The sequence below is a fragment of the Plenodomus lingam genome (assembly GCF_022343315.1).
Source record: "Plenodomus lingam strain CAN1 chromosome Unknown contig_5, whole genome shotgun sequence".
Lineage (NCBI taxonomy): Eukaryota > Fungi > Ascomycota > Dothideomycetes > Pleosporales > Leptosphaeriaceae > Plenodomus > Plenodomus lingam.
The window spans coordinates 1,748,656-1,771,604 of NW_027093957.1; the positions used below are offsets into that span (position 1 = coordinate 1,748,656).

General features: G+C 49.5%; 10 protein-coding genes across 10 annotated transcripts; 8 read left to right on the forward strand and 2 right to left on the reverse strand.

Moving 5' to 3' along the window:
• Window positions 1–94: 94 nt before the first annotated feature.
• Window positions 95–1,399, forward strand: IAQ61_009203 (uncharacterized protein; the record flags this gene model as incomplete). Its single annotated transcript, XM_003836830.2, has 1 exon — window positions 95–1,399. One exon carries the CDS (start codon window positions 95–97, stop codon window positions 1,397–1,399), a length of 1,305 nt encoding a protein of 434 aa, XP_003836878.2.
• Window positions 1,400–2,196: 797 nt separating this feature from the next.
• Window positions 2,197–5,699, reverse strand: IAQ61_009204 (uncharacterized protein). Its single transcript, XM_003836831.2, has 2 exons — window positions 4,541–5,699; window positions 2,197–4,489 (listed from the first exon to the last, which is right to left on the reverse strand). Exons 1-2 carry the CDS (start codon window positions 5,255–5,257, stop codon window positions 2,762–2,764), a joined length of 2,445 nt encoding a protein of 814 aa, XP_003836879.2. The 5' UTR covers window positions 5,258–5,699; the 3' UTR covers window positions 2,197–2,761.
• Window positions 5,700–6,131: 432 nt separating this feature from the next.
• On the forward strand, window positions 6,132–8,074 carry IAQ61_009205 (uncharacterized protein). The gene is made up of 3 exons (XM_003836832.2): window positions 6,132–6,418; window positions 6,464–7,484; window positions 7,662–8,074. The coding sequence occupies exons 1-2, from the start codon at window positions 6,231–6,233 to the stop codon at window positions 7,425–7,427; spliced, it is 1,152 nt and encodes a 383-aa protein (XP_003836880.1). The 5' UTR covers window positions 6,132–6,230; the 3' UTR covers window positions 7,428–7,484; window positions 7,662–8,074.
• Window positions 8,075–8,233: 159 nt separating this feature from the next.
• On the forward strand, window positions 8,234–9,541 carry IAQ61_009206 (uncharacterized protein; the record flags this gene model as incomplete). Its single annotated transcript, XM_003836833.1, has 1 exon — window positions 8,234–9,541. One exon carries the CDS (start codon window positions 8,234–8,236, stop codon window positions 9,539–9,541), a length of 1,308 nt encoding a protein of 435 aa, XP_003836881.1.
• Window positions 9,542–10,565: 1,024 nt separating this feature from the next.
• IAQ61_009207 (uncharacterized protein) lies at window positions 10,566–12,929 on the forward strand (the record flags this gene model as incomplete). The annotated part of the gene is made up of 1 exon (XM_003836834.2): window positions 10,566–12,929. One exon carries the CDS (start codon window positions 10,566–10,568, stop codon window positions 12,927–12,929), a length of 2,364 nt encoding a protein of 787 aa, XP_003836882.2.
• A 682-nt stretch (window positions 12,930–13,611) lies between these two features.
• On the forward strand, window positions 13,612–14,336 carry IAQ61_009208 (uncharacterized protein; the record flags this gene model as incomplete). Its single annotated transcript, XM_066098299.1, has 4 exons — window positions 13,612–13,659; window positions 13,701–13,786; window positions 13,836–13,843; window positions 13,906–14,336. 4 exons carry the CDS (start codon window positions 13,612–13,614, stop codon window positions 14,334–14,336), a joined length of 573 nt encoding a protein of 190 aa, XP_065951938.1.
• A 1,558-nt stretch (window positions 14,337–15,894) lies between these two features.
• Window positions 15,895–17,277, forward strand: IAQ61_009209 (uncharacterized protein; the record flags this gene model as incomplete). Its single annotated transcript, XM_003836836.1, has 2 exons — window positions 15,895–16,943; window positions 17,007–17,277. The coding sequence occupies 2 exons, from the start codon at window positions 15,895–15,897 to the stop codon at window positions 17,275–17,277; spliced, it is 1,320 nt and encodes a 439-aa protein (XP_003836884.1).
• A 376-nt stretch (window positions 17,278–17,653) lies between these two features.
• On the reverse strand, window positions 17,654–18,458 carry IAQ61_009210 (uncharacterized protein; the record flags this gene model as incomplete). The annotated part of the gene is made up of 3 exons (XM_003836837.1): window positions 17,654–17,839; window positions 17,902–18,063; window positions 18,114–18,458. 3 exons carry the CDS (start codon window positions 18,456–18,458, stop codon window positions 17,654–17,656), a joined length of 693 nt encoding a protein of 230 aa, XP_003836885.1.
• Window positions 18,459–19,179: 721 nt separating this feature from the next.
• On the forward strand, window positions 19,180–19,784 carry IAQ61_009211 (uncharacterized protein; the record flags this gene model as incomplete). Its single annotated transcript, XM_066098300.1, has 2 exons — window positions 19,180–19,415; window positions 19,562–19,784. 2 exons carry the CDS (start codon window positions 19,180–19,182, stop codon window positions 19,782–19,784), a joined length of 459 nt encoding a protein of 152 aa, XP_065951939.1.
• Window positions 19,785–20,891: 1,107 nt separating this feature from the next.
• IAQ61_009212 (uncharacterized protein) lies at window positions 20,892–22,790 on the forward strand (the record flags this gene model as incomplete). The annotated part of the gene is made up of 1 exon (XM_003836839.2): window positions 20,892–22,790. The coding sequence occupies one exon, from the start codon at window positions 20,892–20,894 to the stop codon at window positions 22,788–22,790; it is 1,899 nt and encodes a 632-aa protein (XP_003836887.2).
• Window positions 22,791–22,949: the final 159 nt, after the last annotated feature.

Consider the following 22,949-nt stretch of genomic DNA (forward strand, 5'->3'; position numbering starts at 1 on the left):
CTAATCCATCAATCCTATCGCCCAAACCCAACACAAACTTTCTTACCACATAATGGTAGCTCTTGCTGCAGCGGGAACAGCAACAGCACTCAACATGTCAGAATCCAATCACACCACCCTTTTCACTTCACTCCTCAACGACGGCAAGCTTGCGCCTCACAAGTGCAACATCAGGGCTGTCCAGCGGCACAAATTTGGTCCCACTGAAGATCACTACCCTCAACTGAGTCGTGAGATGTCTCCATACAGCAAGGCCGACTTTCTGACTCCGCAAGAGCTGCAAGATATGTGCTTGCGCGAACTGTCTAGGGTACGCGACTACTTCGGTAGTCGCCCGGTCTATTGGGCGCCCTCAAGCCATGTCGACGGTACTGTCGAGGCAAACGACCAGGATCCTAGCCTACAGCTGATCCAGAGCCTCACTGACCCTGACATTGAGGCAAAGGATGCAGTTGCAAGCTTTCCAAGCGAGACTCTGGATCAAATCTGTCTCGAAGCTGATCTCGCAACCGCTGACGATGTTCTGCATACAACTCACACGACGTGCACTGTTATTTCGAACGAAACATTGATCCCATTGCAACACAGCAGCGAAGGCACAACTACCACCACTGTTCTAGCAGGTTCCATGATTTGGATCATCTGGCCACCTACCACGCACAATCTCAACATCCTCCGAGCCACATACGAAGAATTTGCACTAGAATGCAAGGAGGAGGCCCTAGACGCAACTCGAGATCTAGAAGGCGGTATAGTGCTCACGCAGATTGAGGGCGAGAGTCTGCGCATTCCTCCCTACTGTCCCATGATGGGTCTTTCATTACACACCTCTGTCCTAGCCACAAACTCCACAACCACCATCAGCAACTTCATCTCCATGCTGCAAAAAGCTCCCTTACTCAAAGCATGGTTCCGAACCGAGACCGACGGCAAACGCAAACAAGCCGATTTCAGCAACCGCATGTTGAACTCGCTCGACTTGCTCCTCAACGGCGATGAGGACCCAGAATCTGAAAACCTCGCCAGACTACTTAAGTTCCATGACTCCAACAATGGCCCCTTGCAAGATCTGCTACGTGTGTGGGACGCCATCAAGAACGATGTTGCAGACCTCCTGGGTCCCGCCGACGCACTTGTTTTGGCGGATATTTGGGGAGACTTTCTCATTGAATCAAAGGGCAGGGAGTGCAGGATCTGTGGCGTCAAAATCAAGAATAAGCTCAGGTTGATGCGGGGCCATTTTCTTAAACGGCATTGGGTGAGAGGGGTTGGGAAGAAGAGGATGGATTCTGCGGGGGTTGATGATGGTGGGATGGTAAGTGGGGATGCTAGCATGGAGGATGTGCTGGCTAGTGTTGAGAGTGGGGGGCAGGATGGTGCGCAAATAGAGATGAATTGATGGGGTGGTGTGGATGAAGCGGTCAGGGGTCTAGGGTGGATGGGTTGGGAAGGGACCTTAAACGACATTTGATTCTCTGCGTAGCTCATAGTCACGATACCCGCTGAACGGCATGAAATTGTTTGATTCTTCCAATAACATGCTAGAATATTGAAATGTGGTAATTCAAGTAGTACCCGTTACTAACATCCAACACGATCGTCTCACACACTCCTAATTCCCGAAGAATCCGTGATACATTCACTTAGACGCGCGTCATCCCAACTATGTCCAAGCACCTGCCTTTTCCAACCAACCATCCCCTTCCACTACATCTCGCGCAATTTGCCTCCTCAAGATTCCCTTCGCTTCCCAAGCAGTTCCTCGCCACCAACGATTCGTATCAAGACTCCATGCCATTTAACCCTTGTAGTCTTCTTCTTCAACTTGTCACTTCGCTCCTCCCCAACCGCAACAAAAAAACAGCGACACAAGGAGGGGCGTGAAGACTTCTCCAGTGAAACGCAGAGTGAAGAAATGGCCTGATGTGTCCGTTTGAACCCAGCATGAGGTACTTTGACTTCAAACATTGCGCGGGGATGGCGTTGGTGCGGTCTTTAATGGGTGAGGTATGGTGGACAGTGAGTGAGCTGTGTTCACTGAGCAACTGCGTGCAGACTGGTGATGAGACCCCAAGTCACTTAATATCATGACTGAAGAAGCTCTGAAGAACTAGAAGCTGTCTTTCGTGACCTGACGGATTATAGAGACAGTGGATCAGATATAGCACGGACCTGGTATGAAAAGAAGCAGGCAGTGTGATTTTGTCATCTACAATACAAGGAACATAGTAAATTACGTTGACGTTACCTGCAATTATCAATTCTCTATTGTGAGTCTTAGAATTGTGGTTTCAGTCATTGCATAGACTTCTTGTTGTTATAAACCAGACGCTGCAGAAGAAACAAAGTGGTGTTTTACGGCCTGATGGTCTAGAATGAAAATCTTAGTTTGAGGGGAACTAACAAACATACACCGCCTTGCGCCCCAATACCCAATAGAAGAATAGACATAAACTTGCTACTTACGACCAAAAGATGTCGCAAGGGATAGGGGGGGTCATGGAATATATATTTTGATATTGGCCCTAAGATAATGTCTTGGGCGATCTGCGACTCCCCTTTTCTGCCTCAGACTACCCATGCAACCAACGACAGCTGTGAAGGCTCGAAAGTATCCCCCAAATAATGAAACTATTAATGACATTATGCTGCATCGCCCAATCCCTCGTCAATTCTGTTGCTCCATACCTAAAATCCAACCATGTACTGGACCAAACTGCAAAGGCAGCTGGCCAAACGAGGAATCATACGAAAATGGCCCTCAATCCTCCGCGTAGATAGCAGCCATGAGCAGACCATCTTTCTTCAGAAATCCGACATCTGCCCTAGCCATACCCTCCAAGTCGTCACTCTCCTCGTCTTCAATGCTGATCTTAGGAGACGGATCCATATGCTCAGCCAAGAGTTCGATATTCCCCTCAAACTCATCCTTGAGACGGACAGCACAGCGATCGCAAAGTCGTAATCCACACCCCACGACTGTCTCTTCCTCTTCTCCACACACTGAGGGTTGAACCCTCGCGCACCCAAATTTGGCAACTGAGAAACACATGGAGCACCAGCGTTTGAGTTGGTATACCATGTCATCAGATCCCGGCTCAGCGGAGATTAGATCGTCTGTGACTGTGTTGAAGTCCGGCACATTATCACTATCGAAAGCCGGTTCGAGCTGATGATCTCCACAAACTATGATTTGCAGTCGAGTGATTGTGCAAAGTCCACACATCTGGCTAGGGCTATTGTATTCACAGTGGCCGCCGCCGACTTCTGTATACCCACGGCCGTCGTACCAGCGAATGACGTGGACTTCGCGTTCAAAGTGACCGACAATGCCAAACATGGGCATCTCGCAGAAGTTGCAGTCCGAGATTGCTCCCAATGGAACATTGAACTTGATCGGGTGTGCGAAGCTGGTCATAATCTTTGTTAGGAGCCCGGTGTTGCCAGCTTTATCTTCCATTTCAATCTCGGGGGTAGATTCGCGAGAGGAAGTCTCTTCTTCTCTCATCTCCATGTCTGCGAGGTCTTCGGCGGTGAAGTATGAGGAGCTTGGCATTGCCACTTCTGGCGCTTTGCCCTCTGTTGGGCCTAAGGGTCGTCTGCCACTGGCAGCTGTAGTTGTCTTCTTCGCTAGATCCAGCTTTGGCAAGTCAAAGAATGTGCAACCAATGCGGTGCTTTTTACAGTACTTGCAAGGCGGGTTGTCAGTCTTCTTCTTTAGACTGCAGCGCTTCTTCTCTTGGCGACAAACGGTGCATGCAGCGTACGGCCTATCCTCGCCATACATTAAGTCATCAATATTGATTCTCTTGGCGCGATATCCCTCTGGCGGTAAGGGTACGCAAACCAATCCGCTCTCGAAGCAAAGATCGCAAGATGCTTCGCCAGGCTTGAATTCGAAAGAACAGACGTCTATACCATCGGTGACGCATTGCATACAGCGGCCCTTGACGGGAGCAGGAACAATTGGTTCACACTCAGTATCTTCAACTGCACATTGCATGCATGGATATATTCCATTGGTGATCATTGAGCAATCATGATTGTTCGTACGACAGCACTTGCAACCTCTGGCTACGGGATGGCCCGTCAGGTCGTCCAGCTCGCCTGTCGGATCTTCGATAGGCATCTGTACGATGTGGCCGGGTGTATTTCTGCGGAAGGAGTCGCGATATTCTTGCCGATTGCGCTCACATTCGGAGTCGACCTCTGACCAGTTGTCTGGCCAGTTCTGCTCATCATCGGTGTAATTGCGAACATTACCAAAGGCTTCGAAGTGGAGCTTGACTATAAGCTTCTCGATTTGTTGTTTAGGTGCAGACTGCTTTTTCTTCTTTTTCTGTTGTGCAAGTTTAGCAGCCTTTGCCTTGTTTATCTTCAGCATTTTCCGTTTTGCTTCATCCAATGGATCGAAATTCCCAGAATTGTCGGTGTCAATATACGTAAAAGCCGTCTTACGTGGGATATTCTGGCGGAGTTCATAGGCAGGCTATATAAAATTGTAAGTGTGTTTAATTTGATCACTTGAGAATTGACCTACTTGTGAGTCGGGAGGTATGATAACATTGCGATCAGACATGGGAGATCCATCCGGTGATGCATCGTATTCCTCTGAGGCTGGAACATCAAAGCCAGCATTGAATGTTTGATCAGGAATACCACCTTCTCGTTCTTGTGGCATGAGGCTGAGCGTAGACATGTAGGGACCAATAATCGGTCCAGGGGTCTTTGATACCGGCTCAAGTTCTGCCATATTCATGTCACCTTCCTTAACTGGACCACCAAATATTGACTGACGCTGCTTCTTCAGTTGCAAAGGAGCATCTTCCGTATCTTCGACATGTTTACGCCGTGGTGATAGCTTGGTCTTTGAAGCAGTGATTGTAGATTGACGGCCGCCCCAGGAGCGATCGAATGCCTCCTCGGCGTCTTCATCTTCGGAAATGCCTTCTGGTAATTGATCATAATTTATGATCTGTTCTGTGATGCCTCCGACCTCATGTACCAGGTCGCTTTCATCTTCATGGGGTCGAAGACTATCTGACATCAAAATGTCATCAAGTTGTTCAGAATCATCGCCACCATCTCGATCGGGACCATCTCGATTGGCGTTTTGGGTATCTTCGTCGCTGTGTGGTGAGTCAGAGTTCCTTGGGTAGGCCACATCATCGATAGAATAGTCGTCAATGTCAACACCATGCGGTAGGCTGAAGTCGAAATCGTAGTCGGCTTGGGTTGGGTCGCTATTATTTGCCATTGCGCAAATGTTAACGACTCGTAAATCTGTCTGAGCACAATTTCTGGATGAGTCTATGACATGATTAGGTTCTAGTGAAGCGTTGTGTAAACTTCGATAATTGGTGGAGAGGTGCAACGAGAGACGAGAACAAGTGTGTGTTTCTCTATTTAAGATGAAAGCGTTGTATCACGGGAACCAAGTGAAGACTGCGTTTGCTTCAGTTTACCTAGCGCGGCTCGTCAAGTGAGATCAACAGTCCGTAGGATTAATCGTTTCGAGTGAAGGTAAAAAAAACTTGGAAATTTTACAAGCTTGAAGCAACGGGTTCACATTAGAGGGAGTGATGGTATCCAATAATGACGTGTGGGTGGGTGTAGGGCATCAAGTACGATGCACACGAGTTGTAAGAACTTTGAACAAAAGCTGCGTGTTTTGGGTTTGCCTGCGAGTCGATTTGGCTCAATGCGAGCAGGCAGATGTGAATGAGCCTGAGTTGACGATGCCCATTTTCTGGTCTGACCTGACTGGAAGCAGCCTACGTCGACGAGGGCCAGCTGAGCGGCGGCGAACAGTGGCAGTGTCGCCGCCCTCATTGAAGGCCAGCGAGGCCGGCACACAGGCGAGGCTCATCCTATGAGCGCATGCGAGATTTCCAAAGGCGCCTATAACATTGCTGAGGCCAAAGATACGATCATCAGGCTGGACCTCGGTGCCTCATCTTGGCGGTAGTGAATGACGGAGGTACCTAGGTAGCTAAGCGCTTACCCAGACCATCTCTTGGCAAGCAACATGGAAACGTCAATAGACCAAGATATCAGCGAGTGGCAAAGTGGAACTATATTTGGCCTTCTATTAAGCTAAGTATATTATCGACATTACAAGAGCGCAATAGTAGAATTTGAAGTGTCGCGAAGGTGAGGTAGAATCAGGTGTATCTCATAGCCAATACTCGCGTCTGCGCCATGTGCGTCTTAGTCATCAAAACGCCAAGATGAATTGTTGCCACCGTTTTTTGTTCAGCTGCGTAGACGCTTGCTTAACATCATTCTCCGCCACATCAATCCATCGTCATGAAGCCGAATACCTTTCGCAATCGCCTGCTATGGGCAATATGGCGAAATCGCTGAGGCTATTTCTTATCCGTCATGGAGAAACGGTAGACAATGTCGCACAGCTCCTGTAAGGAAAATGCACATTTTGGCGCTGCCTTGCTAACTCGTGCAGCGCTGGGAGCAGAGACTCGGAACTCACCAACCACGGCTTTCAGCAGGCGACTCGCTTGGGCCTTCATTTCAAGTCGCTTGGCTTGAGGTTCACCCACCTGTTCTCGTCTCACCTTCAACGGGCTGCGAAAACGGCCGGCAAGATTCGAGAAGGTCAGCTGGGCTGTGAGGGGGCTGATGACCATGCGCATGGGGTCCCCGCCATCGTACGGTTACCATTGCTTATGGAACAGGACTTTGGTTCGATGGAAGGCAAGAAGTGGGCCACTCAGCCAGCGGATGCTAGGGCACCTGGACAGGTTGCATCAGATTTTGTGGCGGTAGAGACGAAAGAAGCCATGGCCAAACGTGCTGATGAGTTCCTCGACGGTCATCTGATCCCCCTACTGAGCGACGCTTCAGCACCTGCTGAGCTTGTCATTGCCATCGTTTCCCACGGTATCTATCTGTCTACCCTGTGGAAACGAATACTGTGCCGCTTTCCACCCAAAAGTGTAATGCTATCCACCAACTCGTTGGCCACACCGCTACCGTCACTCGAGCATTTGGGTGGCTGGTCGAATACCGGCTACTTGGAATTGTACATGGTCAAATCTGCAGGCGAAAAAGTCGATTCTTCAACCGCGGCTTCAGTGGACAATGCGCCAATTTCTCCAATACTGGTTGCTGAGTCGTCGACTTCACTTACGGCAGACGATGAGACGAATGATATGGCTGAGCCATTACCAGGCGTATCAATAGATGCTACCGCTGCAGACCCGCTTCCCAAGGCAGATATACCTCGCCCTAAAATTAAGACCACCACTTCGGGCATGATGCAAGGCTGGACCACCCAAATATTGATGATCAATGGGAAGGATCACTTGAAAGGGTTGAAGCGCACCGGTGGTGGCGTCGGCAGTTCCCGTCATGATGCTTCGCAAAAGAGCATTGATACTTTCTTCAAGCGGCGCAAAATCGAGTAGACCCTGCAAGTTGCAAGTGATGTTTGATTTCAACCTTACGTTGAAGCATGCAATTTGGTAAGTGCATTTCTCTTCGTCACATTTCCTTGCAATGATGAAAAAACAATATTCACAGACCTGATCGGAATTCAATGTCGACCAAACTATTGTACCAACTGCTGTCTGAACTGCAAGCCATATCATACATCTCCGCAAAATCCTAGTGTCGAGCAATACTGACGCAAAAACTGACAGGCCCGCGAAGTAAATTTGTAATCTTGAGTCATTAGCAAGGTGAAGTTTTCAATAGATTACATGGTCACATTATCTTGCTTAATTCGTTAATTGTGATGAAATTACGATCTCAGTCTTCGAACGCCGCGTCGGCGTTAATTTTTGGTAGCGCACGACCTGTTGTCCTCCCGTCCGCCGCGTTTGGCGGTGAGCGTTGCATGTTGCAGGCACAGAGCGTATCCATCGAGGGTGTGACGATGCTGTCTGGACGTGCGCAGTTGACATGCATCTGGCATCTGCCGCGCTACATGGACGTGGACGTTGTTGTGTGACAACATGCTTTTGCAGTGCCAACTAAGGTGGCTGGTGTGCCCAGCCATCACCAGCACCCCGGTTTATGGGAGCAATATCGCAGCCCCCCCCCCCGTATTAATACATAAGACACGAGGCTGAGATGCTTTGGAATGTCTTTGTTTCAACCAAAGGTTTCCCCGAAATCATTCTCCGTCGTTAATTCATTCCATCAGATTGGCTGTTTTTAGCCAGTAGCAACGTCGGATCACTCGTTCCGCACTAGTCTACATTTGGTCGTCATGAGGAGGACTATCTTGGTGTTGGCTACACTCTCAACAGAAGTGTTGGGTCGTGTCGCACCCAGGCATGTCAATGAAATCCCACATCCATATTGGTGGGAAGGTCCATCGACAGAGTCACTGAGAGAAAATGCGTACGGGCTCTCAAGTGTGCCACTGCCAACCTCGCCGCCTTGGAGAGAAGAGCCATGCGAGGGCGGACTCAAGACCACTACACCAAGTTCAGAGCATAATACATCACTCTCCACATCGACGGGCCATCAGGAATCAACACGATGGTCGTCCGATAGATATGCGACTACTACTACATCACCAGCTTTCAATTCCCCAACTTCTCATCACATACCAACGACGGGTTCACAGTCACTTCTAATCCCAACCTTCATCTACTCGCCACTCCCAAGCGCTTCACTGCCGGCGGGTAACTATTCATCACCATCAAACTCAGCTTCTAGGACACCGTTAGTACCGATTCTTGGAACATCCGGATATGTCGTGTATCCTCCCTATCCAACCTCAATACCTACTGTGTACCCAACAACCATCTCTACCACTCTAGGTTTTTCCGCCGTGTCCTCGGGAGCCGGAAGTCTCAACACCTCAACGCAGGTGGTTCCAGTACCACTACCTAAGCCCAGTGCATCGGCTTCTGGATCTCAAGCTATTCCCACCAGCATCAATGTGCCAACCATATTCAGCTCTACTGTGTCGCCTACTGCGCCAGGGCAAGAAAGCTCAGTAAGCAGCCAGACCGGATCTTCTCACTTCGCTGCCCCTTCATCAGTGTCCAAAGACACCACATTCTTGCATCTTCCGACTCTCGTCACCGTCACTTTCTCGGTCACTTCCTCGAGTAGTCGGACCATCTTGTCCAGCTCTGCGACATCCGCACCACTACCAACTATTGTCTCCAACCTCTCCACGCCCGTGAGTTCGGCTATTGCAACACCAGCTTCACGGTCTTCCTCTATCCAAACCACGTTCTCAATCGTGTCAACATCAACACAGGACTCTTCAACAAAAGGCCTTTTCTCCACTCCATCCCCATATTCCGACCATCTCTCTGCATCTCGCGCCTCAATATCACCGACACCATCATCATCTGCATCAGCAGTCTCCAGCATTACTGCTACAGGCACTTCTGCCAGTATATCCGGCCTCCCCTCATCAACGCGCTCGTCAGCTGGAACGCAAGGTACAGGTATACCGCTAGCACCCAGCGCAGCGGGTGCATCTGGAGGAATGACCAGAGGCAAGGAGAAGGTTTGGTGGCTTTCGTTCCTTGTTCCTCTTCTCTTAACATTATAGATCACCCGATGGTTAGACGAACTTTATGATTCATGTCACTAATTTCTAAAAATATTTAATAATCAAGGTGAACAGTGCAAGCAAGAGAGTGTTTGGCGTTAAAGTGTAGCTACAAAAGATATTCCAGTTTCTCATGAGCATTGTCTCTTGGCCTCCAAAGGCTATCTCTGCTTACAAGAAATGCTCAAAAAAGTGGAAAATGCTGTTCGCCCTTCATAGGAGTGATGATATGAGAGTGATGATTCATACCCATGTACTGCATTGCCCAAGTCTGCACCGTACAATTTTATCAGACATGGATAATGGAAATTGCTACTTTGCTCTGATTACCTCTTGTCCTCTTGGTCGTGCAGGTCAAGACATTGACGTGAGCGGATGCTATACCTAGTTAAACGACTCGAGCCCCAACGTCGGAGCATGTCCCTAGTCTCCGTAGTAGCCTGTGAATTAGCCCAAGCGACAAATTTGTTTACAAGCACTGTTCCCATAACGAAGAAAGATTTGGGGTGATATGCAGGATCGCGGGGAAGGGACCAACTACTTGTTTGACTTAGCGCATCCACTTTCTTCCGTCAATCAAACATCACGGTCTTTGCGTGAACTTCATCTCTCAACCATATTTTCGACGCCTTATCGCGACGCTTCGATACAATTTTGACATTGTCGATTACTAGATTTAACGGTTTTCAGATGCCAAAGGATTAGGGATAACGTCGATGAAACAGCTGTCTATTGCGCATGATCTGACCGACCGGGATGCTGGTCCTAAAGTGGCGAACAGTGATCGGCCCTTGTCAACGTCAAGAACAATGCTGCATTATTTGCTGCCACTACATCGGGTTTCTAGATTAACTGCCTGCATACTCGGTGAGCAATTGTCCGCGGTCTCCGATTTCATCTTGGTCAGGCAAGGATGATCGTGCTCCAAGGGGAAATAGTTACCTATAAGAGCTATGAGAAGTCCCAATGATAGGTAGTCTTCGGTCAGCAGCCAACTACCATCAACTTTGACAGCCACCTAAAGATGCGACAGTTTTCGCTCGGGACAGCGCTTTTGCTAGGAAGCTCTTTGTTTTCAACCAGCACCGCGTATGACCTAATCCGCAAGAGGCAAGCGGCGAATGCAACCTACAAAGATGCCTCCGCCTCCGTTGATGACCGCGTCTCCGATCTCCTGTCACGCATGACGATCGAGGAGAAGACATCTCAACTTATTCAAGGCGATCTCATCAACTGGATTAACTCCACTACGAATGCATTCAACAGCACTGGGTTAGAATGGAATTTCAGGGTCCGTGCAGGTCAATTCTACGTTGGTCATGCCATGCCACCAGAATGGATCAGTGCTGGGATAAAAACGGCCCAGGAATACATCATGCACAACACAACACTAGGCATCCCAGCTCTGACACAGACCGAGGGCATTCACGGTTTGCTTGTTGGCAATGCTACGATATTCAACAGCCCAATCGCAATGGCCTGCTCTTGGAACCCGGAACTTATCTACGACATGGCTGTCGCTATTGCGAAAGAGTCGCAAGCCCTGGGGATTAACCAATTATTTGCACCTGTAGTGGATCTTGCCCGTGAGTTACGCTTTGGTAGAGTTGAGGAAACATATGGCGAGGATCCCTTCCTAGCAGGAGAACTGGGTTACCAATACGTCAAAGCAGTTCAGAGTCTCAACGTAAGCGCGACAGTGAAGCACTTTGCTGGCTTCAGTATGCCTGAACAAGGACTGAATACCGGACCTGTCCATGGTGGGGAACGTGAAATGCGCACAACCTGGCTACCCCCCTTCAAGCGCTCAATCATCGATGCCGGTGCATGGAACGTCATGGGCGCTTACCACTCCTATGATGGAATACCTTCTATCGCGGATGGCCATATTCAAGAGACTATTCTCCGCGAAGAATGGGGCTACAAGTACTGGGTGACATCAGATGCTGGAGCTACAGATCGTCTCTGCTGCACGTTCAAGCTTTGTCAATGCAAGACTGCCGACAAGCCGATTGACAAAGAAGCGGTGACTCTCATGGCTTTGCCAAACGGTAATGACGTTGAGATGGGAGGAGGATCCTATAACTTCGAAATGATTCCCAAGTTAGTCGAGGAAGGTAAGCTCGACATTGAAGTCGTAGACAGAGCTGTCTCAAGACAACTGAGAGCAAAATTCGAGATGGGTCTTTTCGAGAACCCGTACCTAGGTATCTCGGAGAATGCAACGTCTTCCATTATACATACCCCCGAGAATGTCGCTCTAGCACGAGAGTTGGAGGCTGAATCGATTGTTCTGCTCGAGAACAAGAACGCCATTTTACCATTGTCAAAGTCCGCCAACATCGCCGTTATTGGACCAATGGCGAACATTACTAATCTCGGCGATTATGTTGTTTATCGCTCCCAGTACAACCCTACGAATGTCACACCTCTCCAGGGTCTCCAGAATGCGACAAGTGGGACAGTAACGTATGCGCAAGGATGCGAACGCTGGTCGAACGATCAGTCTGGCTTTGGGGCTGCCATTTCCGCTGCCGAGGGCGCAGACGTTGCCGTTGTAATTGTCGGTACTTGGTCGCGCGACCAGAACGAGCTCTGGCAAGGTCTGAATGCAACAACAGGCGAGCACGTCGATGTTGCTTCCCTGAACCTGGTTGGTGCTATGGGTCCCCTTGTGCAAGCGATTATCGACACCGGGAAACCCACAGTCGTCGTATATTCCTCCGGAAAGCCCATCACCGAACCTTGGATCTCGGAGAACGCGGCTGCACTTGTCCAGCAGTTCTACCCTGGCGAGCAAGGCGGCAACGCCTTGGCCGATGTTCTCTACGGCAATGTGAATCCCTCTGGCAAGCTCTCGGTCTCATTCCCACACGATGTTGGTACGCTACCGGTGTACTATGACTACCTGAACTCTGGCCGATACACCAGTCCGGGTGCCATTCTTCCCAATGGCACTCTACAGTTCGGCCATCAATATGTTCTTCATACGCCTCAGCCACTTTATGAGTTTGGCTACGGTCTCTCCTATGCGAACTTCACTTACTCCAATGTTACCCTCTCGAAGACCGAAGTTACTGCCGATGAGAAGATCACTGCCAGTGTGAGCATTACCAACGAGTCGGGCATGGATGGCAAAGAAGTTGTACAATTTTATGTGCAGGACGTGATTGCCAGTATAGTTGTACCGAACAAGGAGCTCAAAGGCTTCAAGAAGGTCATGGTAAAGGCGGGTGAAACGGTGGATGTGAGCGTGGAGCTCGATGTAGCACAATGGGGCTTGTGGGATAGAAAGATGAAGTATGTGGTTGAGAAGGGGGAGTTTGTTGTCCATGCCGGTGCTAGTTCTAGCGACCTAAGGGCGAACGGCACAGTTACGGTCGTTTAAGGCTGATGATGCCATGAATGTAGAGAGAGAAATATTAGTCGAAGCGGCCATCGGCAGGTACGGGTCATTACGATGCATGAGGAAGCAGCGATGAGACGTACTATATACCGGTCATACAGTTGCTGGCATAGATGGTCTATATAGCTCGAATGTTTCTGATAGAATATTCATTCAATCAAAACTTCACCTTGAACATTCGCAGGATTACAGAAAATAGTAGGCAATGTATGCTAGTCAGCTCATATCACAACCCATTGCTACACTTGAAGAGGCAAAAACGTACGAAAGAGTTCGATTAGACAACAAGAGTAGGCCTTCGCTTGATATTGTAGCACTGGAGGTGTAGGATCAATCTTAGAAGCGCCCCAGTGTATGCTGAAACATGAACACGTGATTACCGGTACGTGTCGCGTCAAAACGAGCTAGTTCCTGCCTAGCAACCGTACAATACCAGTAGCCTCACCCCGCTCACACTTAAGTCTCTTAGTGGCTTTTGTACTTTTTTGATCATTATACTTCTATAAATGTCGAGGACTTTACTCATTTGGAGGCAAAGCCAGCTGTGCGCTTTTCAGTACATCGTTGGCCGTGGCCGTGACCACTTCCCGTTCAAGCAAGGCAGGTTGTAATACCCTCTTTGGGACAAAGACATTCTACAGGCGCTCCAAATCGAACGGAGCCTATGATAGACGAATATACCGACTACAGCTATGATTCATTCGACGTGGAGGTACATCTAGGTCTCTTCACTGACCTGAAATACATTCCAAGTCGAAGTGTCAAATACCTCAATCTGACAACCCCATATGTGCCCTCTTGGGGCTGCGATTCAGCTTCCGCGAAATCTATCAGAATTGGTATAGTAACATGACACCGGGTCTATTGTCGAAATTAATTCCTCCACAGGCGCGACGGTATCCTTCGATCATTCAGCCTCGATCTCTCACAAGTTAAACGAAGCTATCTTGAAAATAAGGTGAAAAGACATATTCTGTCGAGGTTCACGCTCCCAAAACGACGGATCTTCTCGGCTTCATTGAGTTCAAGTACGACAAGACAGGTTACTGTGATGGTGGTCTGAAGATGGCCAACTTCGATGCCACTCTTCATTACCACCATCTGGCGATGGGCGAAACGACCAAAGCGAGGGATAAAGGCCAGACTAGACAACACGGTGGAGGTATGAAGCTCTCTGCACTTGTGTTTCGACGCGAAGGCTACAGCTTTCGCATCGAGAGTGGAAGCTTCAGATGGAACTCCATATTCAAGAAGGGCGAGCTTGCCTGCCAACTCACTCGAATGGGGAACAAGAACCTAGCCAAGCTGAAAATTACGACATCTGGCCAACCAAAGACGACTATCGCATATCCTTGGAAAGACGTCTGCCAGAGCATTGCAGCCATCTAGGCGTCTGCTATACGCTCGAGCGATGACTCAGACATCGTGTACGAGTACACTAATCTACTCCTCACTCCACTTAATCAGAAGGGTGATGCAATTCTGAGCAGTAAAGAGAATTGCTTGAAAAAGGACATCTCCCAAAAGATCTGAACCGGATGCTGGGTATGTATAAAGACTTAAAGGATAGACGCCCATTTTACTACCCGCCCGCACCAGTCTCGGGACAGTATCAGTATTCGCAGATCAAAGCAGCCAAGACGCGGAAATTGCAGATGCTAATGGTTCGACGGATGAGATGTAGCTGGCTTGGTTGGAGTGATTTGATTCTAACATGACCGACGCTGTTTCCAACAAGCTATATCAGTATCGTGAATGCTCTGAGAACCAGGTTGCAGCTCGAGGAATCATGCAATGATGAGAGAGGCCTCTCTGCAAGCCATGTGTTTAGGTTGTCAGGTACCATGTGACCGACTTTAGATCCTGTCTAGCTATCTTTGCGTTAGACTTATGCATTTTCGTACAGGAAATCTGCAGATATGATCAGCCGTCCTGGGTATTGGTGGACAAACGACGGTTGACAGGTCAAGGGCTGAGTGCATGGAATCAAATAGCTTGCTCGCCCAGGTCATAGCATTGCGTTGATTCTGCGGGTCGGACCGCATTGTTATGGATGGCCTGCCTCCCGGGTTCCAGCTATTTGCTGTTCCCTTGTTGTTTCAATCCCATGTAACTTTCTTTTCAACCAGTGCTTCTTTCAGGGCAGAAGAGTCGCATAAAGGAACACCAATGATCTGGTATTATTGCAGGACTTGTCAGAGCTAGCATGCTACAAAGTACGCTAAGGCAAAGGCTTCTTCGGATTTAGTCTTGTACATTGGGGTTTTTCCTTTCAAGTTTTGTACATCATCACACAGGCGGAGGATATTGCCGTGGTTGAATGCTCTGGTTAGTTTTTTGCTGTCTACAAACAGGGCGTCTCTGCACTAGTCGTGAGAGAGTATAGCAACAATTAAATCCTAAAATCGGCATCTGTCTAGAGCAAAAGAGCAGTATCGAGGTCACTTTGGTACCCTTCATCGCGCTGAATGGCCTAATCGGGCTAGCGGTGATAGCTCGTTTAGATGCGGCGACCTGACATCTGGGAACCGTCGGTGAAGATTAGACCAACTGAAACTTGTCCGCATCACGGGATACGCAGCCGAATGGAGTCCTTCATGTCCACTTAAAGCCATGCCAGCCGGTGAACCAAATGGATAGAGGGCGTTGTGAAATGTCGAGCAATCGGCCGTCGCAAAGCTTTGCTCAATGAGGCAACAACCTCCACGAAATGCCCCGCGTTTGGTTGCACCACCACGACAACCACTCCGATCATCGCCGAGAGCGGCCCACGACCGGTATTCGTGTTAGCCGCTTTGGGATGTGGAGCCATGGACGCGAATATCCGAAGATATAAATACGGTGAGCAGTGGTTTGGGGGCACTCCATTGCCGTAACGACCACTCATTTCCACCTCTCTACGACGCGCGACGAAAAGCCTTGAATTTGGATCTGGCTATTGCACAGAATGTCGGCAGGCAGACCTTCATATCTCATCGTTGGTGCAGGCGTCTTTGGCGTATCGACTGCATATCATCTAATCAAGAAGTATCCAGATCGACAAATCACTATTGTCGATCAGGATGCTTGGGACGCGGACAACCGCGTAGCAGCATCTTGGGATTGGAACAAAGTTGTTCGTGCAGATTACGATGATATTATCTACTGCCAACTGGCCCTCGAAGCCCAGGACATATTCAAGGAGGATCCTCTTTGGCAACCCTACTTCCACGAGACTGGTATCTTCTGGGTCTGCCGCTCAGACTATGCACAGGAGGTGATTAACAACTACAAGAAATTGGGCCGCAAGGCAGATCTGCGATCTGTCACAGTTGAGGAGGCAAAAAAGATGTTTGGGGGACTCTTTGAAGATGCCAATTACGATGGCGCAAAGAGTGTACTTGTCAACCAGTCGAGTGGTTGGGCGAACGCCGGCGATTCCTTGCGGGCTATCACCAAATGGTCAATAGATAAGGGAGTAAAGTATGTGACACAAAAGGTTGAAAGCCTAACATTCGACAACAACGGAACCTGCACAGGTGTCAAGACCGAGCAAGGCAACACCATTACAGCAACAAATGTTATCCTCTCAACGGGGGCCTACACGGCAAAACTGCTCGAACAAGCCGCAAAGGCAAGCGGGAATGACAATCTCCGTGCTGGTGGCAGGATAGTAGCAGGAGGAATTACCACCGGCATGACAACACTCGACGAGAAGTCTTTTGAACGCTTCAAGGACATGCCTGTTGGTGTTCAAGGCTACACGGCTGCATACGGGCCCTTTATAGGTAGCTTACCGCCTACCAAGGACCGCGAACTCAAATGGTGGGGCGAGAAGATCTTCAAAAACACACACGAAGTACTACCTGGCCGCTTTGTCTCGGCCCCTCCATCTGGGAAAGACTATAATCAATGGGACGTTCCTGGCCCATTGAAACTAGACATTGGCCACGCCAACGATGTGTTCTACGGGAAGAAGGGCGCTAATTGGAAGATGGAAAAGCACCGTATTTGCTGGTAGGACCATCTCACAACTACTTCCCCATCATCTCTCAACTGCATGCTAAGAATTACCAAAAGGGACGCATTCACAACATCATCGGATTTCATCATATCCCCTCACGCCGGCGCAAAGGGCCTTTACGTCGCAACTTGTGGTTCCTTCCACGGCTATAAATTCTTCCCCGTGCTCGGCAAGTATGTAGTCAAGATGCTGGAAGACGATCTTACGCCGGAGTTGAAGGAGAAATGGGCTTGGGATCGTGAACGGCCGGCGCCCAGTTTGAACCCGGATTGGCCGCGGTTCGAGATGGCGGATCTGCTGGATCAGTGGCCCAAGTCGAAATTGTAGATGGGGCTTGCGTTGGGCATGCGGATGTGATGGTGTGATATAGGCATTGCTAGGGCGTTTGAGTATGGATCTTTTGGCGTGGTGAAGGGGGGGAAGCTTGGGATTTTGATGAATAATGCGGACGTTATGACCATTGTTTATTGCACCCCTTTATCTTTTTTTTGCAGGCTCTCATTGAAAGATTTATGATGGAATTAGCATGTAGGATAGCGAGTACACATGCCGGTCATCATAAATCACGTGAACAGCTTCAGGCAGAGAGATTTGCGAGCGTATAGACTTTGTATCTAGTTCAGTTTTACAACCATTCTAAGGGCTTCATTACAGGATTTAATACAAGGCCTGTATTCTACACTCCATCGTGAACAGCATTTCATCAATTTTTGCGGTCGACAGCCTGCTTGATGAATTTCAAAGCGTCATCGCCGTACGTCGTCACGTAGGTAGAGTGAATTGGAAGATTTTTACCGCTGCAGCAAAATTGGTCGGTGGCGTCGCAGTAAGACCGGATGATTCCGGGTTTTCCTGGGGAGCAGGTATATCCAGCGGGACGTGCAGTAATCTAAGAATTGAATCATTAGCCTTCGCAATCTGGGACGTATTCTGAGACTGATTGTGACTTACGCCACCTTTTCGGCATGTTCCACGGCTGTAGGTAAGATCGCTGCGGAAAGATATCGGACCCAAGAGGATGGCGGCCTTGACGGCAGGCAGGGCTTTGGGGTTGATGGTTTCCTCATTAGGGTCAGCACTGCCGCAGAGGGCGTTCTCCATGAGTTGACCACCCTAAGTCACGTTAGTCTTTGATATTGTCACTTGCTAAGCGTTGTTCATACCTGAGAGTAACCGATGAGTACGATCTTTGCTTGAGGGCACTTTTTGTTGTATTCGTTCACTGCCGTGACGACAGCCTTAGTACCTTGTTTAAGGGAATTTGGCAAGTCGATGCCGCCGCAGCTGGCCTGACCGGCACAAGCTGGGTATTTTATGGCATCAGCACGAGTTCCTGGGTAAGCCTTTTTAACGTCCTCCACCAGACCAGCTGCGGTTCCGAAGCCATTTTCCTGGAGAGCAAGAGTCTCGCGGGCACCGACGATGTAGACGTTGTGGCATTTTTGGGGAGCGGCAGCGGCGGCGGCGAGGCTGGCAAAGAGGGCTGTTGCTGTTACGGTGAACTTCATTCTGGTTGATTGGGCTGCAAGACTTTTAAATGGTGGTCGGAGATGAAGTTGAGAATTGGCGTGGTGATCAACTTTTGTGATTGCCCTACAGGGTATATATACCTAAAGGTCCCCAAGCACACCATGTGTTCGTGACACCGCTTGTTCGGCCAAATTCAAAGCCTCTGCATGTCAGCAATTCTATAAAGATGATTTCCAACTTTGGAGATTGATCCGAAGCACAAGTGTTTCTTCCTTCGCATCGCTGTAGTTGCTGTGTACCTGGTGCGCACCGGGACAATGATTCGATCCGTGACCCGGTTTGTTTCACGCGCAATTCCTTAGTGGCAGTGCAGTTTACAATAAATCCGTAAACAAAATCAGCCGCCTCGGAAGGAGCGCATTGGAGCGAGCGAGTTGGAGATTGTGTGGTGAAAAGGGTAAAGCTTTGGGCGGCGATGGCGTGGCGCTATGATGGCCAGATGGTGGTTCCTGGTGTGGATCTACCGCTATAAACTACCTACTACGGCTATATTGTCAGCCTCGTATGCGTGCTAGCTCCCGTATTATATCGAGGAAAAGCCGAGCTATTGGGTACCTACGAAGTTCGCTTACAGTACTAATCCGGTAGGATTCGGTATGATACGACCAGTAGCAAGTACCGTGTACAAGAACCGACATGTTCACCAACTACAATATATAGTATGCACTGTATACAGTTTATGAAAAAAATTGTCAAATCATGCGAGATACTTGGGATTTCGGTTGGGGTTCTTCATTTGAACACAGCGACGGTGGTGCTAGACGATGTGCGTCGATGTCAGTATCCGTTGGTAGGTACCTACTACGCACTGGACTGGAGAAATGCCTAGCATACACAGTTGTTATGGACAAGAGCGGCCGCTTACTGATACCACAACAAGCTCGATTTGGGGCAAGCAGATGGGTTTCGGAGGTGTGTTCTGTCATGTACCATAGGTAGTCAAATTATGCAAGACTCCGAAATACGGCAAAGCGCTTGACTACTTGCAGTCAAGATTAACCGTACCGGTACCTCGATAACATCCAGTGTGTTTTTTAAGCTTGATCAAGTTGAGCAACAGGTATTAGTATCATCCCCCAAGTTTCTTTGAATGGTATAATACAATAGATTTATTATATTCCCAGCATCATGTCATCAGTGCAGGGCAAGTTCCACGACAGTCGAATCCATTGAAACAAGAGATGGTCAAGCTCTCGTCCAAGGCTGCATGTCGGGCCTGCATTTCGGCTGATCTCCACTCGCCTAGAAGAGCTTGGCCCATTCCTGAGCATGATTCCATCAAGTATGGCACGACAAAGGTCTAGGCGATAACAATTTAGCAACCGTCTGCTAGAGTAGGAGACTGTGTACTTCCTGTGAGGCACCGAATACCGTGTACAAAAATGGCGAATCAGCGATCTGCTACGGTAGCGTGGCTGGGCCGGCCTCGCCACATTTGTAAGCCCTTGCCAAGCGGAGCGACTTGAGGAATTTTGAATTCCCGAGCCGTGGTTCGTTAGTCAGAAAGGGTCGGAAGTGAGTGGCCGTTGCTTTACTCATCCATTCACCATGGCCTGCATGGGTGGTGGTAGTTTGTCGACGGAACCATACCATGGCATATCATTGCTCGATAAGCATACCGGTACCACAGTACGCGTACCGGTACAAGTCATGGCAGTGCGACAAACACATCGGAAAATCACACGCTTTTGAATGACGATCCGTTGTCTTCTCGACTCTCCATACCCTATTTTACTGGACGCTTGGCTCTATCCTCGACAACACCCTGATGGAGTACCCTCTATGCAGTGCCAACTGCGGAACAGCAATCGTGGAACACAATTCTCCTGTCGCAGCCACTCATCGCTCGTCGGCCACCAGTCTCATTTCGCGTAGAAGTCGAGCTCAACACTCACACTCTGACTTGTGTCTACTGGTCTGCTTGCTTGAGCCTTATCGGTTCTCAAGATTAAAAATTGGGGAAATGACTGATTTTTCTCTTGATGAAATTTGTGAGTGCCGCTCTGTCGTGTTCATATAAATATACATTGTAACCTCCCTACAAATGTACTGCACCACTTGAGCTAATTCTTTGGGGAATGATTGGCGAATCTCGAGACAAGCTATGGTGTACATATAAATCCTACCGGTACTGGTTGAAATTCACGCTTAAAATAGTTATTGATTTCCCAGGACCATGTCTTTTTTTTAGCCCAGTAGCAATGTCGACTAGCGACAACAAGTACTGATAGCGTAAGGCAACCCATAACATTCAGCTGTGGCTGCTATTTACAAGCTGCGGGCGCGGCTGAACAAAAGCAAATACAAACATACTTTCTCATGGTGAGTACCATGAGTAGTGTAGACTACAAGACTTACTTCGGACCCCGCTTTCAGCTCTACCGACCAACCTCTTACCAGTCCTGATAACCATGGATCCACGTGAAGTACCAACAACATACCAATACCAGCCGCTTGAAAAAGGCCAAATCCGTCTCCTCCAAATATCATGGAGAATAGAGCCCAACTCCGGCACTCGAGTCCCAATCTACCGCCTCATTCCCAGATACTTACCACCACAGCCCCATGAACCAGCCCTAGAATATGAAGCAATATCCTACCAATGGGGCGCCCCTCTCCGTATCTCCGGTCTACCCATTGACATGTCCGAAGAACCAGAACCAGACTCCGAACCAAACCCTCCTCCCACTCCAACCATCGGCCTAACCAAAAACCTCACCGAAGCACTCTCCTGCCTCCTAACCCACTCCACCACCAACCTCCTCTGGATCGACCAACTATGCATCAACCAAGGCACCTCCCCCACCGCACTCACCGAACGCTCCGTCCAAGTCTCGCAAATGTCAAAAATCTACACCCTCGCCACCCGCGTCCTCGTCTGGACCGGCCCCGCAGACACCCACAGCTCCAACTGCCGCGAATACCTCGACGGCCTCGCCTCCTGGATCTCCACCTACCCGGACCGCGAACGCATCATCCCGGGCTCGCAGACGTACAATCCAGATCGCAGGTACGTTCTAGTGCGCAGCACGTTTTCGCGCACCGCACCCACAGATGGCAAATTTGCACCCTCGATCCTGCGATTCTGGGCAAGGCCGTGGTTCACGCGCGGCTGGATCGTACAGGAATTCCTACTGGCGCGCGAGATCCTCGTGATAGCAGGCCAGACGACGTTTAGCGCCCAGGATCTCTTCGATATGCACGCTGTGCCTGTGGCGGCGGGCCAGGCAGAAACAGTCCGACGCTCACATCTGCTGATGAATATGCGACTGCGGCCCTTTGGCGAGCACCAGCCGCTGCGGTTTTTGAGAATCATGCATGAGGTGGCGGGGAGGTTTGATACGCAGTTTCTCTGCGATGCGTTGTATGCGTGTCTGGGATTATTGGGGGCTTCGCACAATGCCTTTGAGCCGGATTTCGAGGCCTCGGTGCGCAGTAATTTCACGAGGTTTGCGGCGTCGTTGGCGGAGGGGTACGGTAGTTTGGATTTCCTGTCCATGTGGAGTGCGAATCTGGATGAGGTTTTGACGGCGACACCGCAGGAGCTCAGGGGGTTTCCGTCATGGGTTCCGTCGTGGAGTATGTGGCCATTGCAAGCACCGTTTCGGCTGGCGGTAGGCGGGGTGCGCACGTTGGGGTATAAAGTCCAGTGGGATGCGTGCGGGGGAAGAAGACATGTTTTTCAGCTTCCGGATGGTTCGGGGGCGTATAAAGGTAGTGTTGCGGTGACGGACCGTTTGGTGGTTCGAGGCAGGGTCATCGATACTGTTGATCGCATCGCCGGCGACGCGGTGTTCAATCGGTATTGGGATTTCAAGAGCGAGATGGTAGAGGCGGATCATGCGTATCTGGATGATCTGGTGGCCAAAATTCAGAAAGCGCTCAAGGGGCTGGATCACTGGACGCGCAGGGATATGTTACGTTTTCTGAGTGTGGTGGCTGCGAATGGGGCGGAGTGGGTCGAGGACACGGAGACGACTTTTCCGTGGAAAGAATATAATGATTTGGTTGATTGCGACCAGGCACTCGGGCTTTGCTTGTCAGTGGGAAGGGGGAGGAGGTTCATGCGGACGAAGGGGGGGAAGGCTGGTGAAGAGGGTAGACTCGGGCTTGCGCCTGCGTTTGGGACAAAGGTTGGTTCATTGATTGTGGTTTTGCATGGGTGCAGTGTGCCAATCGTTTTAGAGTGTGCGGATGAGGAATTGGGGGAGTACAAGGTGGTAGGTGACTGCTATGTGGAGGGTGTTATGCTGGGGGAGGCAGTGGAAGGTTGGCGCGTAGAAGAGGCACAGACGTTTGTGCTGGTTTGACATTGCGGTGTAATGAGACGATGTCATTCAATGCATGATACGTACAACCAAACAGTACAAATGCGACGGCGTGTGCGTGTTCATTACGCACAGAAGGATCATAATCTTGGCATCAAACAAAACTCACGGGCCTTTTTGGCACTCCGTGTTATGCATAAC